Source organism: Atractosteus spatula, chromosome 15 (assembly GCF_055471065.1).
Source record: "Atractosteus spatula isolate fAtrSpa1 chromosome 15, fAtrSpa1.hap1, whole genome shotgun sequence".
Taxonomy (NCBI): domain Eukaryota; kingdom Metazoa; phylum Chordata; class Actinopteri; order Semionotiformes; family Lepisosteidae; genus Atractosteus; species Atractosteus spatula.
The window spans coordinates 9,377,367-9,405,359 of record NC_142720.1 but is presented as its reverse complement, the minus strand read 5'-3'; the positions used below and the strand labels follow the sequence as shown (position 1 = coordinate 9,405,359).

Below are 27,993 nucleotides of genomic sequence, written 5' to 3'. Positions count from 1 at the left end.
CAGGGTACGCCAGCAGTCGCAATGACAGTGGATTACATTCACCAGCAGCATGAGAAAAGCAGACATAGCCAGCATGGATTTTATGTCACTTTTACATATGTATGTGATCTTGCTGCGTGTCCATCCCACTGGAGGATTATCTGCATCTTCCAACACTTCACACAGCTTCTGATATAAAGGTATAAGTAATGTCTGCAGAACCCCTCCCCCCTCCCCACACACAAAATCTTCAACAAGCACAGCCACACCTCTTCACTGAAACAATCAAGCCTTCAACCAGGGTTTCAGCAGATACAAAGGAAAAGAAGGCATTTCTAATTCTTAAACTATTAAGGACAACTTCCAGGTTTCAAAACGCCAAACACAAAAAGTGTCTTGACATTTATTCCTAGCCCCTCCTCCCCTTTTCCATTTCTCAGCACAAAAACCTGACCCTCAGCAAGAGGAGATATAACCCATGGAGGCATGTCATTTCACTACTGTTAAATTTTGTAAACCCTTTCATTTACGCATCTTTTGCACAAAAGAAAGCACAAGGCCTTCACATGTGGTCTTACTGAGCAGACCAAAATGCAGCTTTGCCAAATAATAAGACTTTTGGGTTGGCAGTCACTTTGCATTCTACCTGTCTAACCCATGGGGCTGCTCACACAAGCCATCACGCCATCTTCTTTACCACAAACATGAAGCCTGCAATTTCATCAAGGTCTGATAACACTGCACTCAAGCTCTTGCTTGTGCGTTATCATCAGATCTGGGAGTATGATCATCATATTGTGTTCATATCCCCATCCCCAGTGCACTGTAAAGATTAGGACAACCTTTACCACCATCACTTCCTTCTCACTTTTGTATAAACAGCTGAGACAGACAATAGGTGTGAAGAAATCATGTCCACAGGTGTCAAGTGCTGAAATCACCACAATGACTGTCCTTACTGCCGGTCCCACAATGCACATAACAATAGAACAGTCTAACAATTAAAAATGCATTCCAGAGTAAAGGAAAAAAGTAAACCTCTGAGCAAGGACAGGGGAGTCAACATCTGTATTGCTGTTTTCATTGCCACTGAAAAAGAGGCAGAAAATAATTATTCCATTTCCTCTAATGTCGAGACTTGCGTTTAATGTTTTAAAAAGGCTCATTTCCAAAAGGTCAGCGATCACTTTCAAGACTCCATTAGTTTAGCTCCCAGATTTTAAATAAGCAGGATTTAAAAAATAATTGCAGACAGAAGAGCCATGCATAGCACGTTCAGGCTTATAGCCTGCAGAAGCCTGTAATCAGGCCTTTAATCAAGTAGGGGTCACCAAGTTCCACTAAAGGCTGAAGCCCAGACCTGACCAGCCAGGACCTTGGTTATGATCACAGTGAGCTCGACAACAAACCTGATTAACAACTCTTAGCCCTGCCCTCAGTCTTTAAACAGACTCCCGACCTCAAGGGTTGAGTTTTCTTTTCAGACGTGCAGAAGGCCAAAATCTCTGTCGAGTACTCATTGCTACCTGTGTTTCACAGACGTTGGTAAATGTTCTTATAAAAAATACTTTCCAGAAGCACTGTCTCGTCTATCGGCACCGTGCCGCAGGCTGGGGTACTGTCTGCCACCACCGCTCATCCAGGGGTCGCTGCAGAAGGTGTTTGTTTTCAGGCACCTGAGGCCAGGGGAGGCACACTTTCTGAGCCTTAATGCACATGAATAATGCAGCAGAAATAAGATAGAGGAGGAAACCCATTTAGATTTCACTGAGTAACAGGATGTTATTTCTCATTTTATGCCCGTTTTTCCAACTCAATTGAAATGTTACACTTGTATAGGCCGACACGAATACCAGCACTGAACAAACAGTAAAATCTAACAGATTAACGTTAAACCTGGTTTGAACTGGTACAGCACGGAGGTTTCTCATTACACTAAGTCATACGAATAGAATATCAAAATAAAATATCAGCTACGTTATCTCCAATTATAAAGAATTTTGTCTAAAAAATGATACCTTGGTTTGCAGAGGTAATTTTTAAAAAGCTTAGTTCTGTTGTCTAATTTACCAGAGCACCATCTTAAAAACTACCTCGCTACCCTCACAGCTACACACAGCACTGTTTCCGTGTACCTATTGCATTAATACAACACGTGGAGATCAAATGACAGGAGAGCTAGCGATTTAGGAATACTTGGTCGTTTAAGAAATCTTGTGGTTCCAAATAGTTTAGAGTGCCTACAAGCTCACATTCACATTCCTGGTGTTAAAATCCTGATGGAACACAGTCAGGAAATGTCTGTTTATATTTTTTCTAGACTACTAGTATATTTCATCAACGCATTCTGAGAGAGAGCACTGAACAAGAAAAGTGTTAAGAAAGCTTTAAAAAAACAGAACCCACACTCTCAACCCCTTTTTAATTTTACTGTCAACATTTCAGTACAAAAAAGCCTTTGTCAGTACAGATGTGATCTTTGTGTCAAGTCCGTGTCACCTAACAATAATTAGCAAGAAACAGATGAGCTCATTAGAATATTTTTCAAGTAATGAGTAAATCAATTAAAATGTTTTAAAAGTTAAAAATTCACACAAATTAATGTTCAGCATAAAGAATACAGTAACTAACCGTTAACAATCGCTATTTAATTACTTTCTTGCAAAAAGGTTAGAATATGGGTGTGCAGTATTCTTGTTAGAAAAAAAATAAAAGACTGCTGCTGGAAATGACCAAGTCTGTTTTTGAGTTACAAAAATGGCACATTGAAGCATACTCATCATAAAATTAGTTTTCAATTCCCTTCATGTATTTATAATTACTTTAAGAATCACAGAATAGCACAAGCCAACTACTTTATGAATTGCTACAATGATTACTTGTACCCATATTGCTTAAAGCAGTATAGGAGAGAAAAATCTCTCTCAGACTACAGGGTGTTTGTACATAGAGGAAACTCCCCGAAGGTCTACAGCAATGGCAAAGGATAAAGAACATAGCCCAAGGATTTGGAAAAAAAATGTAACAATCTACCATTTCATTCATTACCAATCGATCCAAATTACATATAGCAAGGCAGCACTTTCCGCTGTGTTTTCAACACCGTGTAAACTGATTTCATTGCAATGCTCAGAGATTTTGAAAAGACTAATTCCCAAACAGCGTATGAAAGCCTATATTTTTGCAGTCACTAAAATGTCCAGGTGACTCCTTGTGTTAATGGAATACCAGAACTTAAAAGAGGACAGAAATCTGGTCTTTTAGTAAATTGCCTACTTCCCAGGAAAACAAATAGTGCAGTTCTGAAGTCATTTTTTCCATTTCATTCTAACTAAACAATTTATCGGGGATTAAAAAATGAAAAAAAAAACAGCACAGCACTTGCATTCCACTACAATTATCTCCAACTTTGAAGGCCATCATAAAATCATTTTAATGTTTTCCTAGTATTTAACCAGATATCATCTTGTAAAAAACAGAGACTGAAATAGAGCAGATAAGCTGTTTCATTAAGGGGAAAGGGCAGGTTAAGGCTCTGGCTAGAAAGCAGCTATTTCCTTTGTCACCATTGACTCCTGAGAGTCATACAGCCCCAGAGCTACTTCTCCATCACAGAGGCAACAGCATTCAAGCACAGAGACTGGATCCAAGATACCCACTGGTTTAAACCCACACGCCCCACAAAGCCTGGAAAAACTAAAACGCCAAAAGCAGACAACTTGCTTTGCCTTAACTTGCTTCTTTGCTCCTTGAGCTTAACGCTTTAACTAATGGAAGAAAACCCAGAAAGGCTCCAGTGACTAATGAAGGCTGCAAGTCTGTCCAAAAGTCCAGCACCAGGACAAACTGTCCCGTATAAAGATGCCCCCTGCAGTAAGGGACAGATAGGCACGAGAACCGGGCCAGACAAGCGCAGACACTTCCCAACTGTAGCTGTTCTATGGCGACAGAGAATGCAAGGAGTGGCAGGAAAAAGGTTTTTGGAGGAAGGCAGTCAGCTAAGCCCAAGGCACAGGTAAAATAAGCTTCACTGCTAAAGCTGATTGCGCGGTCTTCCACAGAGAAGACCAAATTCCTTTGTGTATTAGATAATATGCAGACATGACAAAACTCAAAATTTTAAGTTCTCTGTCATGCTTTGCAGACAGTTTAAAACAAGAGTCTCCTGAAGGCCTGAACCAGGAAGAGATTATTAAATAAACGGTTGTATCAAAGTGTCAAAACTGCTGTTAGAGCAATACCTGAAGGCAATCAGAACGGCCTTTTTCAAAGGATACTTAGCAATGTTTTTATACCTATGAAACATATACCACATTTTCTAAGTAGTACCCCAGAGTCAGAAAAAAAAACTTAAGGCAAACACACTAGAGACAGAACAAGGATCTTTTTGTAGCAACTGCATAAAAAGATCTATATTCTAAACCTCCACCAAAAATATTTGGAAAGAGTTATTTAAGAGTGAGAATGGGAGTATAAGCATTTAAAGTTAAGGAAAAGAAAATGAAACTGCCAGTCACAGTCCGTGCTGTTTTTGACAATGTTTCAGAGTACCTTGACTCTGCAAAGCTTCATTGTGTTTTTAATGCAGTGGACAAAAAAGGCCTTGCAATATTACTTTTTTAGAAGTATGCTATACAATCACTTTGAATTGGGTCATCTTGAACCAAATTAACACCTGTGTCGCACTCCCCATTTCCTCAATTAAAACCCCTTTGATTTACAAAACACAATTTAATCAAAACTTTCCAAACTACCTCTATGTGCCAAAATCAACAATAACAAAGATCTGAATCAGAACACATACGGCAGTAAGAACAAGAGTTTTTAACCTGGCCTTTGAAGACAGAAGTTTTTCATGTCAAGTGTTACTTTCCACTAATTGACTTGTGAAGGCACTGAGACCTCCCCTGAGAGGGAGCCTGGTATTTGGTGCAGACAGATGAGAAGGTGGCAACATTTCTGCACTGTGAGACCTTTCCTTTTTCGCTCTTTGGAGAAAAGCAGTATCACTAGAACTTTGTGCCTCTCACAAAGCCCCTTAAGATTAAACTTTACAGGGGGGAAAAAGCAGCACAGTTTACCCCTATAACACTAATGGATATTTTATTTGCAAAGAAAAAGGAACATGTTGGCACGTAAACCATCAATCTGCCTGAACATCTGTTTTGCAGAAGGAATGGGTGTTTCAGGCCATGGACTGAGAAGACATACTGAAGGTATACTGACACAGAGGAGAAGATCAAGGCAAGGTAACAAGCAAAGTAAGAGAGAAAATGTATATTTTCTTTGGCAGAAGCTCTTTCTAGCTCCTTGGCTGCTGTGAAAAAGTGCAGCACAGGCCTCATTCCAGCATTTTTCGAGGTGAAATAAACATCTGAAAGGCCTACCCTTGGTTGAGCTGATCCTAACATGAATGTTTCATGAGGTGTGGAGGCAGCCAGTTGTCCAGAATCAATATGACTTCTGTCATATAGCCGCCATAAATAACTGCAGGTCCTTCTCCCATTCCCTTATTGAACAGCTGGGGTAAAGTGCTAACGCTGCCGCGTTGATAATGCGCAATAATGCCTTCGCCTACTACAGATTTCTCTCTGCGAGAAAACTGCGACAAGACACTGACAGTGACACTGAGCCCGAACTCCCCAGGCACAAAAACCAAGAAAAACCAACAACTTGAGCATAACGGTGAAAGTGCATGCCTTCAGCAAAGTTTTATTGGACTTAACCTCGAACATTTCCCTGGAATGAAGCCAAACTAAACAGCTTATCTCTGTTCTTATCCATACCTGGCACTATAATAACTTTTAATACATTTTTTGAAATTCATCAGCTGAGATGACAATTTTGCTGACATACATATTACAACAAATCACTGCTATTGAACTCATGTATGCCATTCATACATTGTTTTCTAAGCTCTAAAGCAATGAGGTTTAGGTTCTGGGTATCTAGCTAGGTTGGAGAAAAAGCACAGTGATCCAGTTGCTATTTAGGAGTTCTTGAAAATGAGAAGGTAAGTCATACAATACCACCAACAAAAATATTCTGGGCAAGTCTTATTCAAGAAAATATCCTCTAACAATTTATCATGGTCAATTTGCACAACATTTCTGCAGTTTTTCCAAATACTGTACACTTCAAGCTTTTATATCATGATTTCCATCAGCTTTACTAAACTTCCCCTGCTTTTACAATGGTTTACAAGTGGAAACTTTCACAAGGGTAGCCTCTCCCACAATCTAAATAAAACAATCTCTGGATTCATACTTATCCTAAACATGAGTTTCAGCTTTAATCAGAAGTGGTGCTGACAGCAAGTACTGCAATTCCAAATGCTCATGCCAGAGCATGACCATGACCTCTCGGCCATGGGGTTGTTCATCATCTTCAAACACTACACGTAGTACAAAACGTCAATTAGTGGAAATAGCACCGCCCTAACCACGGCACTGTAAGAGCACAGGGTCTAAGAGATGCCCAAGTCGCCCATGTCAGCTCTCCTGCACCGAACACTGCCTGGCCAGGTCAATAACGTCCATCAGGACAACATCCAACAACTCCAATCGCCAGTACCACAAGCACACCACATTGGAAAAATGGACCATACACACACCTGGAAAGCACAACATCTCAAAGAACACTGGGAGGCCTTAAAACAGACACGAGACTTGTGACAAACCTACTGGCCTTCTTGCCCATCACCTTCAAGACTGGGCGCATTGCTTTCCAAGATCTGTCAAAAACCACCAAGAGATGCCGAGGATTGCTTTCCGAGACCACCATCCAGTCAGGAGGAGTGCTCTGCCACCTGCTCAAACCTGAGGTTTGGAGTAGGAAGTCAAACAGGTGGAAGAACAAAGCAAGACAAATCTATGCACTGCTGATATAAGAAATGTGGATCTACTTCTGTGAGGCGGACACTCTGTAAAGACCAAGTTTAAGTGCCTTTCTGCAACCAGCATCTCAGGAGAGTGGTACTGCTCTTATTTACAGCCAGTAAATCCTTCAAGGAGTGTTGGGAGGAACACTACAAAAGCTTTGAGAATCCAAACTGGATATAACCATCGTCAACTCCCAACCTCCTCATACAAACCAAGAAACAATTGCCAGTACCACAAAAAAAAACAAAAGAAGAACAATAAAGCATCAGACTCTGATGCTTTGACAGATGAAGTCCTCAAAGTGGAGCTGAGCAAAGCTGCCTAAGCACCCTACTGACATGAATCTGCCTACCTTTCTACCCAACAACATACAACAGGCCCCTTGGACGAATTCTGAAGGAACAGCAAAACTTTCCATAGGTACTGTTAAGTATTTCAAGCTTACTCGAAATTTGCTCTTTTGGCTAATTAGGCCATCTGAAAGGACAGTTCAGTTAAAACTGGGAAACAAATTATATAAGAAAGCCATTTTCAAATTCAATTTGAAAACCTTTTCATATTCTACAAACTAAAACCCTATTCTTCTTGTTAGCACAGTGTCTGCTCCAGCATGTGCATCGCTAAAACAAGCTTAAGAATATGAACCAAATTAGAAGCACATGGACTTTAATTTAATTGTAATCTCATTCTGAAATCCCTAACAAGAACCACTTGTTCTCTGCTCCAGAAAGTCGATGAGACCCTCTGAAGCTCATAGCACTGCTCAGTGGATTTTCAGTGGATGGGTCTCTTTTAGAACAGGGGAGAGTTCCCACAAAAAAGTAAAGATGACTCTTTACAGTCAGAGGAGAGTTAAACTATAATCTGTAAGGGTAGCGGAGATTTCCATAACCCTAGCCTGGCTCTATGTGAAGTTGTTTAATCTTAAGGTCAATTGCATGCAACTGCATAAATTCATTTTTTGCATTTACTGTCCGGGAGACATTGCTATTTAAAATGCCAACATAGCCTAATACTCCACAACAAACCAAATTAAGTACTGTACAGTAAGTAAGAAGTCCTACATCCTATTTTTAAAAATCATTTTGACAGGAAGACTTAAACCCCTATTTATTCATCTTTGAATTTAATACAGTAGTACAAACATTGTAATCTACCAAATTTCATGTTATAATATAGAACAGCAGCTAAATGACAAGACCTATACAAACTCAAAGTTTGAAGTAATCAGAGGTCTTTTAGTATACTCTAAAAACTGCTTACCACTGAATTCTTCAGTTTGCACATAATGTGTTTAAGTATTGTGAATTAGAGTTGGATTATCAGTAGTCTCTATTACTGGATCATTGTAATTTGTACTTTTCTTCATGGAATGTTTAAAGAAATGAGGACATGAACCAAAGAAGCTATTCTTCGTTGGAAGAAGAAAAGGGGAGGTCTGTTTCCAATCTAACTAAAAAAAAAAATAATCCCAGAATGAACCATAACAGGAAGGCTTACAAACCATCATCCACTGACAGAATCCTACTACTAGCGTATAAAACAAAGGAACAGTCTTCCTCTTTAAGAAGCATATTACCATTCTACCCACATTGTCCAATACCTTTCATAATGAAGTCCGTGTCTACAGTATACAATAGATACGGAATGTTGCGCTCCGATATACTCTTCAAGTTTTCCTTGGATTACCACCAAATAAAACTGTTTTCCTGTGGAACTAAAGAGAAGCCACTGTTCCTCCCATGTGCCGCTGCCTGGGAGGGCAGTTTTGGACAACAGCCTGCATGATTCTGAGCACATGCTGCACGCAGGAGGGGGGGACTGACCAGAGCTTTGTGAAAGGGACCTTCTGTAGCAGAAGGCAGCTGTTAGCGGGATCCACAGTGGATGTATAAGATCAGGAGAGGAATGCAGTACACAGCTCTGGGCTTGATGGAGGTAACATGCAGCAGCTCAGGGAGGGGACCAAGGTGAGAGTGGGGAGTGTGTGTAGTTGTTCACTTCAACCACATGTTCACATAACCTGAATCTCTGATGCAGAGTAAGAGTCTTCATTCTAAACACCTTTTACTGAAAGATCCATACAGCTCTTGTCTGTCACTCTGCACCACTGGTAGTGGAACACTTATTTCTCCATAGATGCTTGATGGTACCATTTCTTTCCCCCGTCAGCATTCGAGACCTTTAGTGTCAGAGCCCCCTTGATCAAAGAGCCACCGGTCCATGTTATAAAGGAAATGACCTGTACTTCTTTCATGTATCGGATCAAAGTGGGATCACCAGATGTCTGCACATGGTTATGAACTGGGTTTCAGTCAATCATCTGTGTGGAGAGTGGGAGCTCATACTACAAAATAACCAGCTCAAGGTCAAAACCAAATAGCAAGATATTTGATTCTTTAAAACCCATAAAGGACCAATAAGAAAATAACTACATTTCTAAAGAGATGAAGGACAAGATCAAGGTTAAAATGTTTAACAAAACCACAACATGATTCTGAGAAAAACACTAGACTATAAATAAAAGACACCTGAGCTGCAGTAATCCTGAGTGCAGAATTCAATCACTCCTGTGGGAAATTTGTGAACAGAACTAATGGAAAAAATAAAATCTAAAACCACCAGGATGGCTGACCTTGCACCATGCCCAAAACCAAGGAAAAGATCTGGTTATCAGCCAAACTTCCTCTTGCATTCTATTGGCAACCGACATGACTGAATCACCTTTTGTTTTCTCTCCTAATCCTCCCAGACAAGCCATTTAACACCCTAGTAATCCAACTTCAGTACTATAGCATGTAACATCTTGATTACAGGCCATCTATTACAGGTCTCACTTGTCAGGAGCCACCGAAATATGGAAATATGACCAGCTCTTTAGGTTAAAGTGAGCGTCTCAAACAGCATGGGTTATTTTCCTCTCCCTAAAACTCCTTCTCCCCCCATAACAAAAAGTTCATAAAACATTTCAGATATAGATCCAGCTAGATTACCTGACAGACCACAGGAATGCTAACTGCAACCTTCAAAAAGTCAGACTATGAAAGTAAACTTACTGGCCTAAGCCTGATTTTGCTATTGTTTAAGGTGTCCTTTGCTACCCATGCCCATTTTTAATACCTGTGGGCAACATATACAAAAAAGGACAAAATGGTAACATTTTATTTGGACTTTGCTACATAATGGCTTCATAATCCTTTCATAACTGCTACACAGGATGTTATAATCACATGCATAATGCTTCATTGTCATTTGTCATTGGATTATGAAGCCCTTTTGCAGCAATATTCAAATAATGGGTTACCAACAAAATTAAATACCAAAAAGTTTATTACTCTACTTTAGGCCTGCACTGCCCACAATATAGCAATGCATTAAATAAAAGTATTTGTGAGCCAATCCCATAAACGGTGTCTGCAGAGGTGCACTCCACCAAAGCCACGATATGTCAGGAAAGCGTGTGTTTGCTCTTTCACAGACACCAGGTGGTCATCATCTTTCAGCAATATGTGGAGCAGCGGGATACAATGACGGTCTTGTAGCCGTCTCCTGGAGCTTTGGAAGTCTGACCTTCCAGGAACTCGACAGTATCTCATGAGTTTCCTGTGTGGTTGTGGTTTTCTGGTGCCCTGGCTCTGGATTGTGTACAACAGTTGATATCCGCTCCTTTGATTCCTCTCTTGAATGAGTGCAATTCAGGCAGCCCCCCAGGGCTTGCAGAACACCACACATTACATCAGCTTCTTTGATGGAGTTTAATTCGCGGCTTTATGTGGCCATGACACTGCCAGAGAACCGCAATGGACGATGACGCTGGACAGCTGCTCAGTTTCCCCCCAAAAAAAGGGCTTCACTTTATAAACTCAGCTTTAGGGCTGAACCACAACCACACACTTTTCTTCCACGTCCCTCTGCACTCGCCGGGCAGCAGCCAGCTGTTATCAGTCATGCACTGGGGTCATGCTGAGGATGTGGAAAACCTCTGCACAACACTCACCAAAGGGAAACGAACCACGATCCACAGCCACATGTTTGTGCTACGAGGCCTGAGAAGGACTAGATGAGCACCCAGAGACTAAGCACCAATCCAGGGCCGCGAAGACAACAAAAAAAATGTGTTTTTTCCTCCTGGGTGTTCATGGTCTAAATCTGTCAGATCTGTATTAAACGCAGACCCGGCTGAAGAGACAAGAGATAGCTCTGCCACATGTCAGGCTGGTCCAGCAAGCACAGGGTAAGCGGGTGATCCTTTAAGTCTCAAAGATGAGGTGCACTTAGTGCCAAGCAGAATCCCCATACCTATTCGGGTAAGGGAAACCCCCAGGGAAGCACAGTGTGGACAAAAGGGGCGCACATCTCACTCACCTGCGCTGCAAAGAATCTGGCAACTGGTGCCAAAACCAAAGTTTCTGTGAGGCGTTGTTCCTTGTCACTCAAGGAATAAAGTCAAATCATTCAAATAAACCTGAACTGTAACATCGAGGGAAAAAAATTAAAAATCAATACCCAGCGCTTTTAATACAAGATACAACTAACTCACTACAGCTAGTGAGAAGATCAGGAGAATGCGGTGGTTTTAGTTTCCCAGCAGCAAACGTGTTTAACATATCTCCCACACGCCTCCGAGTGCTCCCTTTCAATGCAGAGTATGGTGCTTGTCAGTATACTCATTTAATGATATTTGAAACTGTGTTATTCTGGGGAATTAAAGCAATTACTGTGACATAATGCAGTCACTTAAGAGGAGTGACAGAAGATCTAACCTAAAGAGATAAATAAAAGCTTTCCCGTTTAAAAAATCATTTAGATTTTTGCAGGGTGCGTGTGCAGTTCTATATTTTGTCAAAACGATAAATGATACTGCCCAATAGTTTGTGAAACAAAGAGCAGTCACGTTGACTTCATGTGATCTTAATTTCGGGGCATACAACAGACTCCACACAAGTCCGAAAACAGCGCCTGCATTGCAAAACTCTTATTTCTTTCATTAATTTAAATCTAGAAAACCACCAGTTTTTCCTCCCGGGGCAATTATTTCCAGTTTTTTTTAGAAGTAGTCACTTAAATGGAAAACAAATGACTTATTAAAAAAAAATGTTCCAAACCACAATCTTCTTCCACAGCTGTGTCTATTTAGATAAAACATCTATCAGCCCATCTCTTCTCTATCTGCCCTGATCTTTCAATGGTCTGTTCTCACTTTTATAGTACCAAATGGACTTGGATTGGTATGCAGAAATTGTTTAGCAAAATACGTTGCAGCTTTCCCCAGCTGCTGCACTGGTAAGTAGACAATTAAAAGTCATCTTCCTGTATATCACCAAAGAGTTCAACCACTTCTCATCCGCATGGAGACTCTAGACACTGCTCCTAACAACACATGCTTGTTACCTATTAATAGCTCTACACTAATCAAATCTTTTTTCAATTGAAGCCAAAGCCACATTTTACAAGAATAGTTTCATCAGCTGTGGTTTGGTTTATACATTATTCAGTGGTCACAATTTACAGACAGTGGAGAAAATTTAACTGCTTCATTTCAACTTTAGGTGGCAGGACTTTTTCATCTAAGCAATTCATGCATCATGCAGTTTAGTTAAGCACAAAGTTCCCTCTGTCTCTGTACTGAAAAAAGAAAAAAAAAGTTAGGTTATTTTGCAATACATGCAACTGTTGCCAAAGGGACAGTTTAAAAAGGTTAATAGGAAAGAATGTGGCATCTGATGTACTTGCGGAAAGTGCAGAAAGACTATTGTACAGTTTGAATACCCTTTTTGGTCTTTATATATTATAACCAGCCTTGATCAGATGTTTTTTCCAACAGCTTAACCTTTTTACCATTAGCAACAAAATACACATTAGGAAAGTGAACTAGGCAAATTAAAAATAAAAAGTACTAATCTCTTTCTGGGGTCACTGAAGATCCAAACAAGTTAAGTATCACATAAATATCACATAAATCACATAAATTGTTTGGAGGGAAGCAATATTCATCTCCAAACAACTGTCAGTTCAGGCAGCTTTGACCCAAACAGATCTCTGCCCCCAAGAAGAGTGGGGGCAAAATTACAGAATCAAAGATTTTAAGAAAGCAGGGCCTCGTGAAGATCAAAGCTCACCTGACTGGTTTTAAATCCGATGTGCCAAGCAGGGTGTAAGGAGGCCCAGGTATAAGGTTTCAGTCTGTCTTTGTAGAAAAAAATAGTCTAGAAACATTACGCTCCACAATACAATTCTCTTATGAACTCATTCTAAAAACATGAGGAGCCAAAAAAAGAACCAGCTAGATACCACGTCTCAAAGTCTTAGCAGAGGGGGGAAACAATTATTCCTGGGAGGGAATTTGCATTGCAGTATAGAGCACAAACAAAAACAGTCAACAAGGACATCACAGTCTGCATGAATGTAACAAGGAGAAGGACAGAATGTGTGATCACCATAGGAGACGTTTGCACCAGAACCACAAAAAGGACTTGCCAAGGTTGAGTAGCGAATAAACACCACTTCCCCCTAAATGAGCCTCTTATTTTGTCATTTTAACATCTGAACTGTTTGCAAGCGCTCCCACTAATTTATGCGGCTTAATCTGAATGGCAACTCAAAACTGCCCTTACTGCCCTGGGTGTCTACTAGAAGGTAGAAAGGATGGAGACAAGTGACCTGGGCCGTGTTCGCACACTGATTTTGGGATGCAGACTACTGTCCACTGAAAGCGGACAATACAGTAAACTGGATATCCCCTATCCCCTAGATGCCTGTCTGAAGAGTAGGATAATGTATTTAGATTGCTCAATATAACATTTTAATAATAAATAATAATAAACCATTTTATATATAGTGCCTTTAAAGGTGGCTTCTCAAAGCGTTTTACAGAATGACAACAGGAACAACAACAATTAAAAACAAACAAAAAATACACAAGATAAACACAATGAGAATACGCAGAGGAGACAGCAGATGGTGGTACTAAACACAGTAGGAGCAGAGGGGTAAAGAATGGAACCAGTTAAATAAAGGCTCTTCTAAAGAAGGTTTTGAGTCTGGATTTGAAGAGAAGGTGAGTCTGTGATATCCTTGGGGAGAGAATTCCAGAACTTAGGGGCACAACAGGAGAAGGCCCTATCACACATAGGGTGTAGATGGGCTCGGTTGAACAGTTAAGAGACCAAAATTAGAGGGGCGAAGGTTGCGAGATGGGGAGTAGGGCGATAAGAGATCAATAGATATTCTTCCTGTATAAAATCAAGACATTTCAATATATAACATTTTCCAGGTTTCAACACCAGCCACCAAGTTCTGAAACACCAGACCAGCACAGACAGAAACTCGCCTTTAACAAGGCTTTACTCCAAGGCATTGCAGGAATACAGTTTAAATGCTGGGAGTGTTAAGGTGTCTCAAGTAGGGCACGAAATAAAGAAAATGCATCAGGAGACAAGGCTGAACCATTTCTAAAGCAAATGCAGACAGAGTATCACATTCTCATCTAGCACCCTCTCCTCTAAAAGGACTGTCACCGAGGATGGAATCCAGAACACGCCCCAGTAACAAATCACACTGCCCGAGCTCCAGCCGGCTCTTGGAAAGGAGTGAGGGGCCTCCCAGAGAATTTCTGGGAGTCTAAACATCTTGTACGGGAGAAGAAAAAAATTCCGTTGTAAACAAGAAACTGTCCATGTAATCCCTTGTTTGGTCTTTTTGTTAGATAAACTGTTCATCTGTTAAAATGTTGTAATAACTCATTGACAAACTGAAAAAAATTAGGCGGGCTGGAGTATACCAGCTTAACAAACCTGACACTATTTACTACAATGCTTCATCTGACCTACGGTCTCCAGTTGGGGGTGTTTTCTAGACCAGTCCAGCCCAGAAGTTGCCTAGCACTTGATCCAGGATAGCTGAATAATGTCTCCTGACTTGACCGAACACACACACACACCTGGGGCAGACCAGAAGCTGTCCTGTATTAACTGGAGATGGCGCCATTATAACCACCTGCGCCCCGAGGTCACTTTTCCTCTATGTATTCAAAGCACCAGCCAAGCAACCCTTATCAGAGATCAGATTTGCAAAGCCTTGTTTTAAAAACAGGCTGGCACTTTCCTAGTTACTATCACCTTCCAGTATACACAGGAGGGAGTGGATCTGCCTCTCTGGGAACTGGCTATAACACTAGCCATGTCAAGCAAATCGTGAACTGTCAAGGTAGCCTGCTCAAGTCGTATTCCTGTTTGCGCACGTGCCGAAAGCAGAAACAAGCCACATAACTTTAGAGTCTCTTTTCCCTTTTATGACACATCAAAGGGCCTTTTCCTGAACAGCTCGCACACAATGCCATGTTTTTTTTCCCCAAGAAGAATAGCCCAGGTGACTGCAGCTTTCAACAGCACATTTATCAGACAGGCGGTAACCAGGAGCGGAACTGCCGCTGCCCAGCTCTTAATCAGTGCTACTCAACATCTTCCTACCTGCAGCTGCTGGGAAGTGCCCATTGTTTCACATTTACACTAACAAGTCAAGATGGCAACTTTCCTGCTCGCCTGAGGGATCCATCCTTTCCACTAAAGTAATGAGAATTGATTTAGAACAGGAACAGTGTTTAATACCATACATCGGCAGCTAACCTTTTAAGACCATAGTGCACATAGGGCACGCTGCAGATTGAAACAGGGTCATCTGACTTTCCCATGCTGTTGTCAATATGTTTACAACAGGAGCAGTGTAAGTATTAGTACCACTATCATTCAGCTTCCATGCCTTGCTTTTGAAACAGAACACCCTTAAAACTTTAATCCTCCTGTCCAGGAAGACAAAAGGCCTCACTCCCAGAGCCAACAACTGGTTTAATTACAGTTATGACCAAACTGGTGGATCCAGCTGGAATTCTGCTAGGTTGTTTGTAATGAAGTATACTTTGAACACGAGATTAGCGTCACTGTAAAACTTAAACACTTCTCTTAGGAGATTGAAAATTTGGTAAAATCAGGGTTATAGGTCAGGATGCATGTCAGAAAAATATTTCCTAATGCATAATAGCCTGAAACCGTAACGTCTTCCACACTTTTAACTCCCTATAGATCTTGTTTTCAATAGACTGCTCCAAGGGGACATCAGCAGGGCAGTCTGAAGGTACAGGTGAGGGGCAGAAGGACACAAGGAGCAGCAGAGCAGAAGAACAGAAGGAAGTGTATTGAAAAACAGGAAACACACTGGGAGCTATTTCCTCTACACAGTCTGCCGTCAAATGAAATTCAATAATCCTGTAAATGATATGGACACGTATAGATCACTAGTTAAATACTGACTAAAAAGCTAACTACTGAGATAGAGGAGCCAAAGCACGCAAAGGAGCATTTAATCAAGCCACTCTCTTTAAGCATTTTCACAGAATTCCTAAATGCCTGTTTAATAAAGAAAGGAAAGCCTTCAGCTTCCACTGAGGCTGCATCCAAGAGTGACAGATGGCCCAGACATCTCCAAAACTATCCAGATTGCTTGCATTTAAAACCTTTCTGGACATATCTGTACCAATATTTGGTGGATAGCTGTCCACCTTCCAACGGTAAAAAAAAAAAGGCAATCCAATTACAACAAAGACGTTCGTTACCCTGTAGAAAACTGGTCTGTGTGTGTATTTCAGCACATTCAAGCAATTCAAAAGAAAGATACATTAAAATAGAGCTCCTTCCATCACAGGAAATAAGTACCAATCCTCCAATCTGAGTGCACAAGAGCAGCAATTAGTCTTAAAAGCAGTGCAAAAATAATAAAACTCTGCAATATCCTTGGCATTACTTGAAGTCTGTTAACATTAAATTTATGACATAACAGAGACTGGATAACACTGATTATCAGATCAATTAGACCACACTCTGAGCCAAATAAACTGCTCACTTTAAAACATCCCTTTTTAAAAAGTCTTTTACAAAACATTACATGTTTTCAAAGGATCAGAAAAAAAACAGACTAAAGCTGACAATCTTTTGAATAGTCCAAGAAAAAAATTCTTGGAAAGTCTCCAGTGTTCCTCTGTGAAGTTTCAGATATTAGTGTTCGACAGACTTTGATGAACTACAGAAGGAGTCAGTCAATGTGATGCACTATCTTTCAAATCTAAAGACTCAAATACATTTAGTGAAACCTCAATCACCTCCTAGCAGCTTCCTTTGGTATTCATCCAATTTTGATGGATTTATTAGATCTTTTGATTCTGTTTCATAAACTATTTAACACAAGTCAGAATTGTAACTATCATGTATGGTAGCTATGAAGAAAGAAATGCAACCTTCAATTGTTGACAACAAAAAAAACCTACAATTTTTTCCCCATTTGTCTGAAAGCTCTTTTGCTGACCCATCATGGTGAAGCTCTCATACATTCTCAGCCAAAACAGAATCACAGCCAAAAACAACTGTCCTGGAATGTTGTCATAAACACCGAAACTAAAACACAGGAGATTTACAATGTTTAAAATCTGGTTAATATCCAACACATAAGAAGATCCAAACTCTAACAACTCCCTCCAAAGTACAAGGACAGCACTCAAAAGAGTAAAACACCACCCACCAGATGAAGTAAAAAAAGTATACATATGGATACCCAAACACATAGAGGAAACGTTTTGTTTTTGTAAATGAACACTTGAAGTACCTACAATGAGAAGTCTGGTGCCCTTCCACAGCACAGAGAACAGTCAACACCAGCCAACCAACCCAGCTTCATTTATCGTTCTTGACATCCTTCTGGTTTCTGCATTACGACTGGCCTTGATGTCTACTTGTGACCAAAGGGAATCTCTAAAAAATAATGATGCTCAGTGACTGAAATAAACGTAGCAGACAACGTATTAAAGATATGATGCCAAGAGTGATGCAGACATCAAGATGTGAAGTTTCTGGTGGTTAAAGAACTCCACTTACAGTGATTAATGGCAACCTTGATCAAGTCCTGGGATCTCACATCCAGATTGGAAATTCCAGTTCAGAGGGAAGAACACCACCTACTGGTTCACCAACACCACTTACAATATCAACATGGGTTTTCCTTAGACGTTCCCCATCCCAGTACTGCCAGGTACAGCTGAGATCTGGTGAAAAGGTGGTGATGCTGCTGTCGATTCCTGCAGCCTTGCCCTGCCTATGCCATCACAGGAAGATCGCTTCATCCTCGAGCTTGCTTAAAAGCTCCGTTCCCGAAACTACACAAACGAGCTTCGTCTCTGAGGGACCAGCAATGCCTGGAGCAGAAAAGAAGGCGGCCAGCCAGCTGAAGTACACCTGTTCAAAGACATGCTGCACAGTTGAGATCTGCAGCAAAAGAAAAGGCGGACTTCCCATGCAGAATTCTCCAAAATAAACACTGACAGACACTCTCGCCTCAGAGTGAGCCGATGCCAGCAACAGACAACTGCCCATTCAGCCTCTGAGAGCCAGCGTGCTTCTTGTTCAGACTTCACATTTGAAGGTGAAATAATACACAGAGAACAAATGCAAAACATCACAGGCAACACAGATCATTTCCATATTCATTCAACAAAATGACTTAAGACATTGTGCCGTATCTTATCAGACCTTTTGTTTTACTTATTATTTTCCCGGCCTGCCTGCTCCATTGCCTTTTGCTATGATGTCTAGCCAAACGTGAGCCCTGGGGCGTGTTTTGTTGTGCCCTGACCTGAAGTGAGTCTTCCAGCCTTGGCAGCGTTAGAAGGAGGAAAAGTATTTATCCAAAGGGAATTAGACTGCACTCAGCAAGCTTACATCTATGACTGTGAAATTATAATCCCCCTTTGTTACATGCACACACATTTATAATGCAAGAGATCATTTGTTGCCTTTCAAACAGGTCTGCCACGCAGATATGTTTTTAATTTGCACCTTGTCACACTTTATTTAGCTTTCTGAACAACTGTCCAAAGTAGCTGCATTCTGCCAAGGATTTGAAAATTACAATGAATTTTTAATCCCAGGGAAGATCCCAAATACTTACAACATCAATTAAAGGCAATACAGGCTTTCAATCAATGTTTTTTCTAACAAATAACCCAGTCCACAATACTACCAACAGAGCTTTAGTGGTGGGAAATGGCACAGTAAAACCAGAGTCTGAAAACAAACAGTGGTTCAAAAGGTTTATTATTTCAACTGATAAACGACCCAAAAATAAAGCAGACAATAATAAGAACACTGCCACTGCAAACTAATTACAAAATAAAACCAATCCAACCAAAAATCATTAAAGCAAAAGCTAAATATTATTTGTGGTAGGTTAATTCTACAAAAACAACAGGATTACAGCATAAATCCAACTCTCATGTTACATTATCTCTAGCAACACACCCTACTAGTGAATTACAGAGAGCAAGCTACAGATGACCTGCTCTCTGGTCTACAGCACCCCACAGTATCAGTTCCACAGGTTTTGTAGAAGATAGTGCCAATTGCTTCCAAAAAAAACAAACTTAAATGATAAAGCTGAAGTTCACAGTCACTCCCTGACACACCAGCCATATAGCTACAGGTTACTAGCCATATGCAGTAGCTACATAATACTTCACCTGCTAGGCAGCTAATTATATGTTTCAAGAACCCTACCAATGAGTCAGTTCTTCTCAGGATTACACTGATAACCAGACCCTAAACGTCAAAAACAGTAGACCTACTGCAAGTTCCCTTGGTCAGCTTCTTAACTCACAGCCTACAAACAGATCTTGGAGGTGATCATATATACTCCAAATCATACAAAATCTTAAGTTCCTCACCATACTGAAAAACATAAGGGAGGCCGAGACAACTAATGCAGTCTCAATCGTGACAGTGGTAGATTAATCTCGTTCATGCCCTATTCTTGTGATTTATCCTCTTGAGAAAACTCAAGTGTGCCAACTCACTGTTGAGAGAAGCTGCCCTGCTTGCAATAAAGAACCTGGCCTACAGCTGCAACATATGCTGAGCAAGTGTGGTTATCATTAAAAAAAGTTGCTTGCTAGAAGGCAGCAACATGGGGAGAAAATTCACAAAAAAGAACAAAGCAAGGTAATTAGAGACCATATGAAACAACATTTGGTCAGGTGGCCACCAGCCAGCTTCTTAATTAAGATATTTTTTGATTTAACACGAAGAGGAAAAAGATTACTGGCCATGGCTCAGCACAAATTCCAGGGAATGAAGTCATTGTGAAACAACAAAGCAGCAGATATTTGTTTATTGATTGGAGTTATCAGCCGGCAGGAGAGAAGAATGCACTGCACTGCACTCTGGGTCTTTGCAACAGGATGGGTTTTGATCAGGCTAAGCAGGGGGCCAGAGTGTTTCTGCCAAAATCAGCTCTGTGCATCTTGTTTTTAAAGATGCCTCTGAGGAATTTATCCGACAAGTTGCATTACGCAAAAGAGTACTGCGCCTGTCAGGGAAGAGCAATTCACACTTGAATTTCCAGGACAATGATTTTTTTTTTTACTCTTGTGCCTAGGTAGATGGAAAAGAGGGCACCAGAGATTAACACCTGATTAATAGGAAGGGCAATGCCAATGCCCATCTTCATTTTGCAGCTCTTGAATGCATGCAAAAGAATACAGGCTGGGACTGGGCACGAAACAGGGTGCAGCACAAGCTCCGAGAACCGTCACTGCCACACCGCTAAACACAATAACATCTGCTTTCCATCAGCTTGTTATTATACTCAGAAAAATCCTAATTCCTTGAATTTATGTAGAGATTCTTATCCCAAAGAATCTCAAAACGCTTTATGTACTTCATCCATGACTAAAGAGCACACATGGTGACACATGGCAGCCATTAAGCATCAGCTGCTCAGGTAGAGAAGCAACACATCCCCTCTCATAATGAATCAAGCTGGAACTGAAGGGAGACTAGGCTGAAAAAGTAAAGATTGTAATTTAGCCAGGACACCAGAGTTAACACCTCCCGTTCTGGAAATTGCCATGTGACCATAAGTTAAAAGCCAAGTTTAAGTTTTACTTAAAAGCTTCAGTTTAATGCGTCATCTGAGGGGGCAATGTCAGCTCCTATAGCACAGCACACCTGACTCACCTACAGAGGCACTAGATCGGAAATTCTGGTCCAGAGGCTACCAGGTGCCATATTCATGACAAGATCAACCAATAGATACAGACATTACATTTTTAAGAGCGTGACAACCTATGCTTCAATGCCAGCACTGTTTGTGGTCAGTGCGTTCATATGAGCTGCAAACATTCCCACACAAAGGTGAATGTCCCCCATGTGCACTCGTTCTGGCCACGTTACGGCCCTTTTACTACTTACAGGGACTGTGTGAATCAATCCAGCAAGAGAAGAGTCAGAGCCTTCAGTGTGTGCGTGTATGTGACTGCGTGAGGGGGTTGAGGGCCCGTCCTATGATAAACGCATACAGCTTGTGAATGGAGATGACAGCTGGAGTTTATGCCTGGTCAAGGAGACCCCTCCTGCAGGCCTGGAATTCAGGCTGAGCTCTTCCAGACTCCTGCTCGAAAGCTTTTAAGTGGAAATCCAGCGCAGCTCTCCAAGGAGCCCGTCTGCTGCTGTGTGCGGTCAGGAAGCACATGAGCTCATCGAGGACACCGTGCAGCAGTGGAACTAGGGTGGAAAAATTAACCTCGCTTTTCTCCCTTGCTCTCAAAGACTTAGGAAAAAAAATCTGTTACTAAGAGAGGAACCAGAACCTTTGGAAGATCAAGCACAACTGCCAAACTCAGCCTGCATATTTTTTCAATGAGACCAAAACAGACGGCACAGGCATATCAGCAACTATTTTAACTTGGGAACTTCAAAGCCCTGTAGAAAACTGCAAGCCAAGCTTGGTCAGGACAAAAGACTTTTAAATCTACCATTTTGCGACCTATCAAGCTGGGTGTTTCACACTTGGTAATCAAGTCTGTAACGTGAGCCTTTTAACAAAGTAAGGCCACCGTATCAAAATGTTATTGAGAAAGCCGAAAAAGAGGAACAAAGTTTCGGCACACATGCAAATGCCATGCGTTTTAAACACGTTAAAGCAACCTATCCTCTGTATTCAACCTCCCACCAGCAGACTCATCAGACCTGACCTCCAGTCAGGGGTCCTGCCCTTCTTCACAAAGGAGCAGTAAAACACCTGGTGCTGGCAGGAAATGGGAGGCAGAACCCGAGGCCGGTAATCCTCAGCCAGTCATCTGCAGCACTGCGATTCATACAAAAGGGGGAACAGTATCTCCAGGAAAATTAAAAACGTAAGTCATCCTCCTTGAAATGTTGAACTTATTTCAGCTGCCTTCACATGCTATCACTACTCGTGGCTCGGCTATCAGCTGCAGGATGGGCTCGCAGGTCCGGTTCACACCGTCTCGGCAGAATGAGGTCCTCGGGATTCAGCTCTCCCCAAGGGCCGACACAAACCTGCCAGCCTCAACTCCTGCCACCATCCAGGCGCCTTGGCGCTTCCTGCTGGCGATGGCCACATCACTCCACCCGATCAACAGGCAAGCCCTGCTGCGGACACATCGGCAGCCAGCCTCACAGCTCAAAGACAAATCGCAGACCATCGGAGATTTAAATCATGGGGGGGGGGGGTAGTATTTTTCTAAAAATAAGAGACATGTCAGAAGTCAGCAGGGTCGAGACAGCAGCAGTCTTTCTGCGATCGTGAAACTGAGGTGTCTTTTGGACAAGGACGCCGGGTGGCTTGGCTTGTTCTACATTCACTGCAGGGGTGGTTTAGAATGAGCCACAGCACACCAGAGCTCAGCGCCTTCATAGAAATCACCCACATGAGGAACGGACTGGAAGGAAGACAATGCCATTTATGTTCAAGCACTCAATAACTGCTAGAAAAACAGAATCCCAGCAGCAACAAAAACACCTTTAAAGCCTGAAATATAAGATGAGACTGAGAATATGAACACTCACTTAAACCAAGTCCTGCGTGACACCATATGTTTCTAAATGCCAATCTTTTCTCAACAGCTTTACAGACTCCATTATCCCTCCAATCAACATACCCAAATTAGTAGCAGATAGTAAAGCAGGAAATAAAAAAAACAGATTCCCTTTTGAATTAGACTGTGTATGTGTGGAAGGCAACAAAATAATAATTTAATGTCTTTACAGAACTATGTTCAAAACCGCATTGAAGTTCTGAGCCTTCAAACAGAAGGCTTTGAATTTCAGAATGCTATCTGGGGGGATATTAAAATAGATCCTTCCTTAATTATCGCACTCCCTCACCTCTCCCATTTTCTGAATACCAGATTCTCTCCATTTGTACTGGTCCGGTGTCCAATCATCAAGCTACATAAAATTGAATTGAATGAATGAAATTCAGCCACACACCTGAAAGCAATTTCTAAGCAAATTTTTAAACAGCAGGTCTAGATTGCTACACTTCTCCTGAAGATGGATTTCAGCAGTGATGCAAGTCACCATAGACAGGGCAGACAGACCTGTAAGCTTACAGACAAGTACAGTATTGTGTGGGAAAATGCCGTTCTTTGGACAAGCAAAAGAATACGCAGCTCCAGAACCTGCAGGGGATGCTCTGAATTATTTATTGAAAGCTGTAACCACGACCACCGGCTGTGTTATTAGAAGGCCATGAATTCTGAGCATTTATAAATGTGGTTTGAATAAAACTGTAATTGTAAGTCTTACTTGTTTGCTTTCAGACATACCCTGCTTTCATGATATAAATACATAACTTAAACATTATTAATGACCATTCATAAAACTTGTTGCAATGCTTGCTGTGTACTTAAAACAAATTTATACCTTAAATACCAAACAAGCACGCAGTCATTTTATTTAAAAAAGACAGCAAAATTCTCCTCAACAAGATAATATATTAAAAGCTTATGTGCTGTTTGTTAGTCATGTATTACTTTTTCTAGAGAAGGAAAGTTATTTCATGGATTCACAATACGTTGAGGTTTAAAATTCACTGTACCGTCCAGATGTGAAAACATATAGATATTACAAAGTACAACATAACTTATCAATTATATTATATGGCCAACTGACATATCACATTGCACAGAAAGCCAGAGAACCATACGAAGTTTAAACAAGCAAAGTACTGTTATTAACTCATCCGCAACTGTGCTAGTAAATATTTAAACTCTCAGCTTGTGGACAGTGAGATACAAACCTGAAATAAAAAGATTGGTTTGGACCCGATAGTGATTTATAACACCCAGATCAACTAAATTTACATCAATGTATACGTCTGCCTTCTGAAATAGAAATAGTAACCTGGCTGCTATACACGGATGTCTATTTCATTTACCTTCCAACAAAAGGAAAATGTTTACATACGAAGAGAGGTCAAGCCAAACACAGCTCTGAATCGCCCCCAGTACAGACAAGAGGTCCAACATCATTGCCTCTGGCAGACAGTTCACAGCTGTAGTCCTGTCTCCCTTCAGAAAGCACTGCCTTTGGAGGCAGTGTCACAGATCATCCTAAATGGAGAAGGAACGCCGCACGCTTACAGCGGTGCCTTGTGGTACCCAACCATCACAGCCATTAGAAAGGAGTCCTAAAACAAAGTTATATGGGCCCTCCATCTCTATTCAAAGCCCGAAATAACCTTTTTTTGTTTTTTCCTCCCAGGAGCTCTCATTACCATGACAAAGGAGGAAGGTATTTCGCCAGGATGCTGAAGTGTGTAGATCGGGGGGGGATATGTGAAGTCTCAGGCCTCAGCTCTTTTATCTTTTCCCCTCATTTGCAAATGAGTTGCAATTTCCTATCCTGCCCCCAGCAGCCATCCTCTCTCTTGTGCTTGAGAACTCCCAACATCCCCCAAGTTCACGCAGAGCGGAGGAGCTCCACAACTCCCTCCAGACCGGGAGGGGAGGCGGAAATAGGGGAAAGCTTGAGGTGTGGATGTGTCAGAGCCCCCCACCCCACCCCTGTCGCTCCAGCCTTTTGTTTTAATTTGTTCAACTGATCATGCTACTCTGGGTCTTTGTATGGACGGATCCGAATCCGAAAGGCCAAGACGTCGTGGGCGACGCCACACCATTGCAAATTCAGTTGATTCGGAGGGCGAGTACAGAAGGAGCCCGTACAAATCTGGAACCACATCCAAAGCACCGGCATTTTAAACCTCCCTAGACGCTGTGCTCGGCCTCAACTGCTGAAGCCCTGCTCCACCCCAGAGCTGGCTGTGATCCTCTGTAGGAGAGCTGTCTCAGCCCACAGATTTAGGGATCATTTTCACATGTCCTGCATAGACTGTACCCATATGCCACAAAAGCTTGTGAAGGATAAATCAGCTTGCTAATTAAAACAAAGCTCCCACCAGCACATTTCAGCCCAGGGGGTCTTCACGGGTGCCCACGGTCAAGGGAAGCTTTGATGTGCTCTCCTCCCGTCATAAAACACGAGAGGTCTCCGAGAAAAAAAAAAGTAACTTGTGCGCACTGTATCGCCTTAATGGGCGAATTCATCATTTTATAAAGTTACAAAAGCAATAAATAAAACGGGTTTCTCTGCCTCCCTCTCTCTCCCCGGTCCCGTCACATCACTAACCCCTGACCTCAGCTTTGAAGTTGATCATCTCGTGTTCGCTCGCTATACGCTAGGCAGGTACACAGTAAAACTTCTCAGGAAAATAATAACCGCGCGTGGGGAAAAGCACGATTCATATTAAAAGAGCTACCGCGTTGACTGAACTTTTTAAAAAAGTGCCGTTTTAATGCATAATAAGAAACGCTGCGGCAAGCAAATCATCCAGATTCGTCATATGCTCGATTTCAATGGGATCGCCCTTATATGAGCTATTTACCCTGCAAGCCTGCAAAGGCACTTATGTATTTTTTCCCCGTGCGTACACTTATGCCATTACCTAACTTTTCTGCCTTTTCACCATTTACTTTTCATGTTCTAACCAAGTTCTCGCCACCGCGTATCTGTGGGCTTTTCCAAGGTGAGTCGAGACTGGAAGAAACAATACCCTCACACAGCCCAAATGTTTCTTTTTTTGAAAGAAAAGTAACCTTCGCAAGCTTTCCGCGCCGGACTCCTGTTGTCCGACCTGCATTTGGCTGTGTAAACATGTGTGCGGGCATAGAAACCTGCTTTTGTTGACTTATTTTTAGCTGAAAGTCTCTCTTTATTCGCTTAAACCGAAAACGAGCGAAGAATAGGTCTTTTGTTGAAGACCCCGGGCGTAGGACGCTGCGCACTTCGGGACGGCTCGCCGACTTGCGGAAAGTTTTCTCTCCACGTTGAAACACACACTCCGGGCTTGAAAAGCGCACCGAGAAAAAGTCACCGTCCGCTTGCTTTCTTCCGCCGTTATGAAACACAACTGAAATCCCCCCAGAGAAGGTATCTCGGACGTCCTATAAAACGGCGACTCTCAGTTGCGGAGACTAGCGTTTCGGACTTTACCTCCAGTTTTTTTTTTCGTTGTTGTTACAGCTCGAAGTAACTTCCCCACCACCACCACCACCAAAAAAAAAAAGACAACCATGATGTGGATGTTAGAGAAGAAAACCGCATGCACAGGTTAGTCAGGTAAGTCTTAAATTAAAGCAGAGCCTCATACCTTTGGCGCAGAGTATGCCGATGGCGAGCGCCGCAGCCGCAGCCGCTCCGGCCGGGAGCCGTACCCGGGGCAGGCGGGGGCGAGGGGCCGAGGGGCGGCAGCTCTCCGCCGCCGGTACCTCCATGGTCGCACTTGGGGGCGCAGCCGCCGGCGATGAAACGCGTGCGAGACACCGGGGATACCAGAATGAACGGATCTTTGTGTTTGTTTAATACTACCACCAAAAAAAAAAAGAGAGAGAATGACGGCACGGAAAAGCCGGTGGAAGTGGACGAGCGAGGAAAAAAAACACCCCGCGAGTGCCCCGAGCCGAGTCCTTTAAAAAGCGCTCATGAAACTACCCCCTTTCTGTCGGGGGGCAGGAGCAGGAGACTCGCCCGTTTCCCCTAGCAGTCCGGATCAGAGGTCACGCAGGTTCAGTGGGCGAGAGGGGCAGCCTCTTCCATTCCCGAGCAAGGGTCTCCCGTGTACTTTTGTTTTTAAAACGTTCTGAATGGTAACGATATTACAGCTCCAAAGTGCGGTCCGGCTCCTTCCTCCTCCTGCTCTGCGTGAGACCCGTTTCCCGAGAAACCCAGCCTGCCGACTAGTTCAGTCCCACAACCCACCGCACGAGTTTCACACACCGAGCGCTCGCGCTCTCGCTCTCTCTCTCTCTCGCTCGCTCCCCCCGTCCCTTCCTCGCGCACCCGCTCCCGTGCCGCAGCCGCTTCCGGTCTCCGGGACTGGCCAACCCGATGGCAAGGAGCTCAGACGGGAGTGGGAGGAGAGGGGATCGGTGCTGCGGCCTCCTGGCGGTGAAGGTAAGAGGAATCGGTTTTTTTTTTAAGAAGAAGAAGAAAAGGAGAAAGGAAGGGTGCGCGCGCGCACTGGGCAGTCCACCGCTGCGCTTTGCTGGTCTCACAGCGCCGCTCTGTCCTTTGGTTGCAACTCTTGTCAACTGACTTTTCTTCCCCCCCCCCCAAAACGAAAAGCTCAGGATCAAAAGTCCGAAATCGCCCGGAGTCGTGTCAGGTCGTCTGAGCGCAAGACCCTTGCACACTGCACAAGGCAGAAACAGCGTGTAAATGGTGTTTTAATACCCCTGCTCCGCCTTTGCCGAGTTAACCGAAATAAGGCAAACGAGTCTGATCTTATCCAGCATCAGCTGCAGCTGCTAAAAACCCGAAATGGGCTCAACTGCTCGTCTCTTGTTGGAGGCGAAGAAGTGTTCAGAGTTTGAGATGTACTGGACTTACTATTGGGAAAACTGTGAATCAATGTGCAAATCTCCAGTAGGAATATCTAAAATGTGAAACTGATAGAGTGGACATTTCTGCATGTCTTTAACAGAGAAATACGTTTCCCATGCTGCTGAGACAAATACACTCTTTCACTCTGGTGAAAAAAATAAACCGAAGCTCTAACTGTAAGACAATGGACAAGTTTAAATGACAAGCATTCAGTTTCAACTCGGTAAAATCAGAGGTCTCACACACTTGAAAGACGAATTTCCATTTGAACCTGAACGTAAATGACTAAATAATTAGATTCATATTAAAAGGCAAAAGAGGGTTTTTTGTCAGAATGAACATTTAATTTTTTT

The 27,993-nt window shown here is 42.3% G+C and overlaps 1 protein-coding gene across 1 annotated transcript in view; it reads right to left on the bottom strand.

The window, feature by feature from the left end:
* Positions 1 to 27,054, bottom strand: part of ptk7b (protein tyrosine kinase 7b) — an 87,494-nt gene extending 60,440 nt beyond the window's left edge. The window contains exon 1 of the mRNA XM_088934128.1: positions 26,409 to 27,054. Coding sequence (XP_088790254.1) covers positions 26,409 to 26,532 — 124 coding nt within the window. The 5' untranslated portion in view covers positions 26,533 to 27,054. The remainder of the gene's footprint in view (positions 1 to 26,408) is intronic.
* Between the last annotated feature and the right edge of the window lie 939 nt (positions 27,055 to 27,993).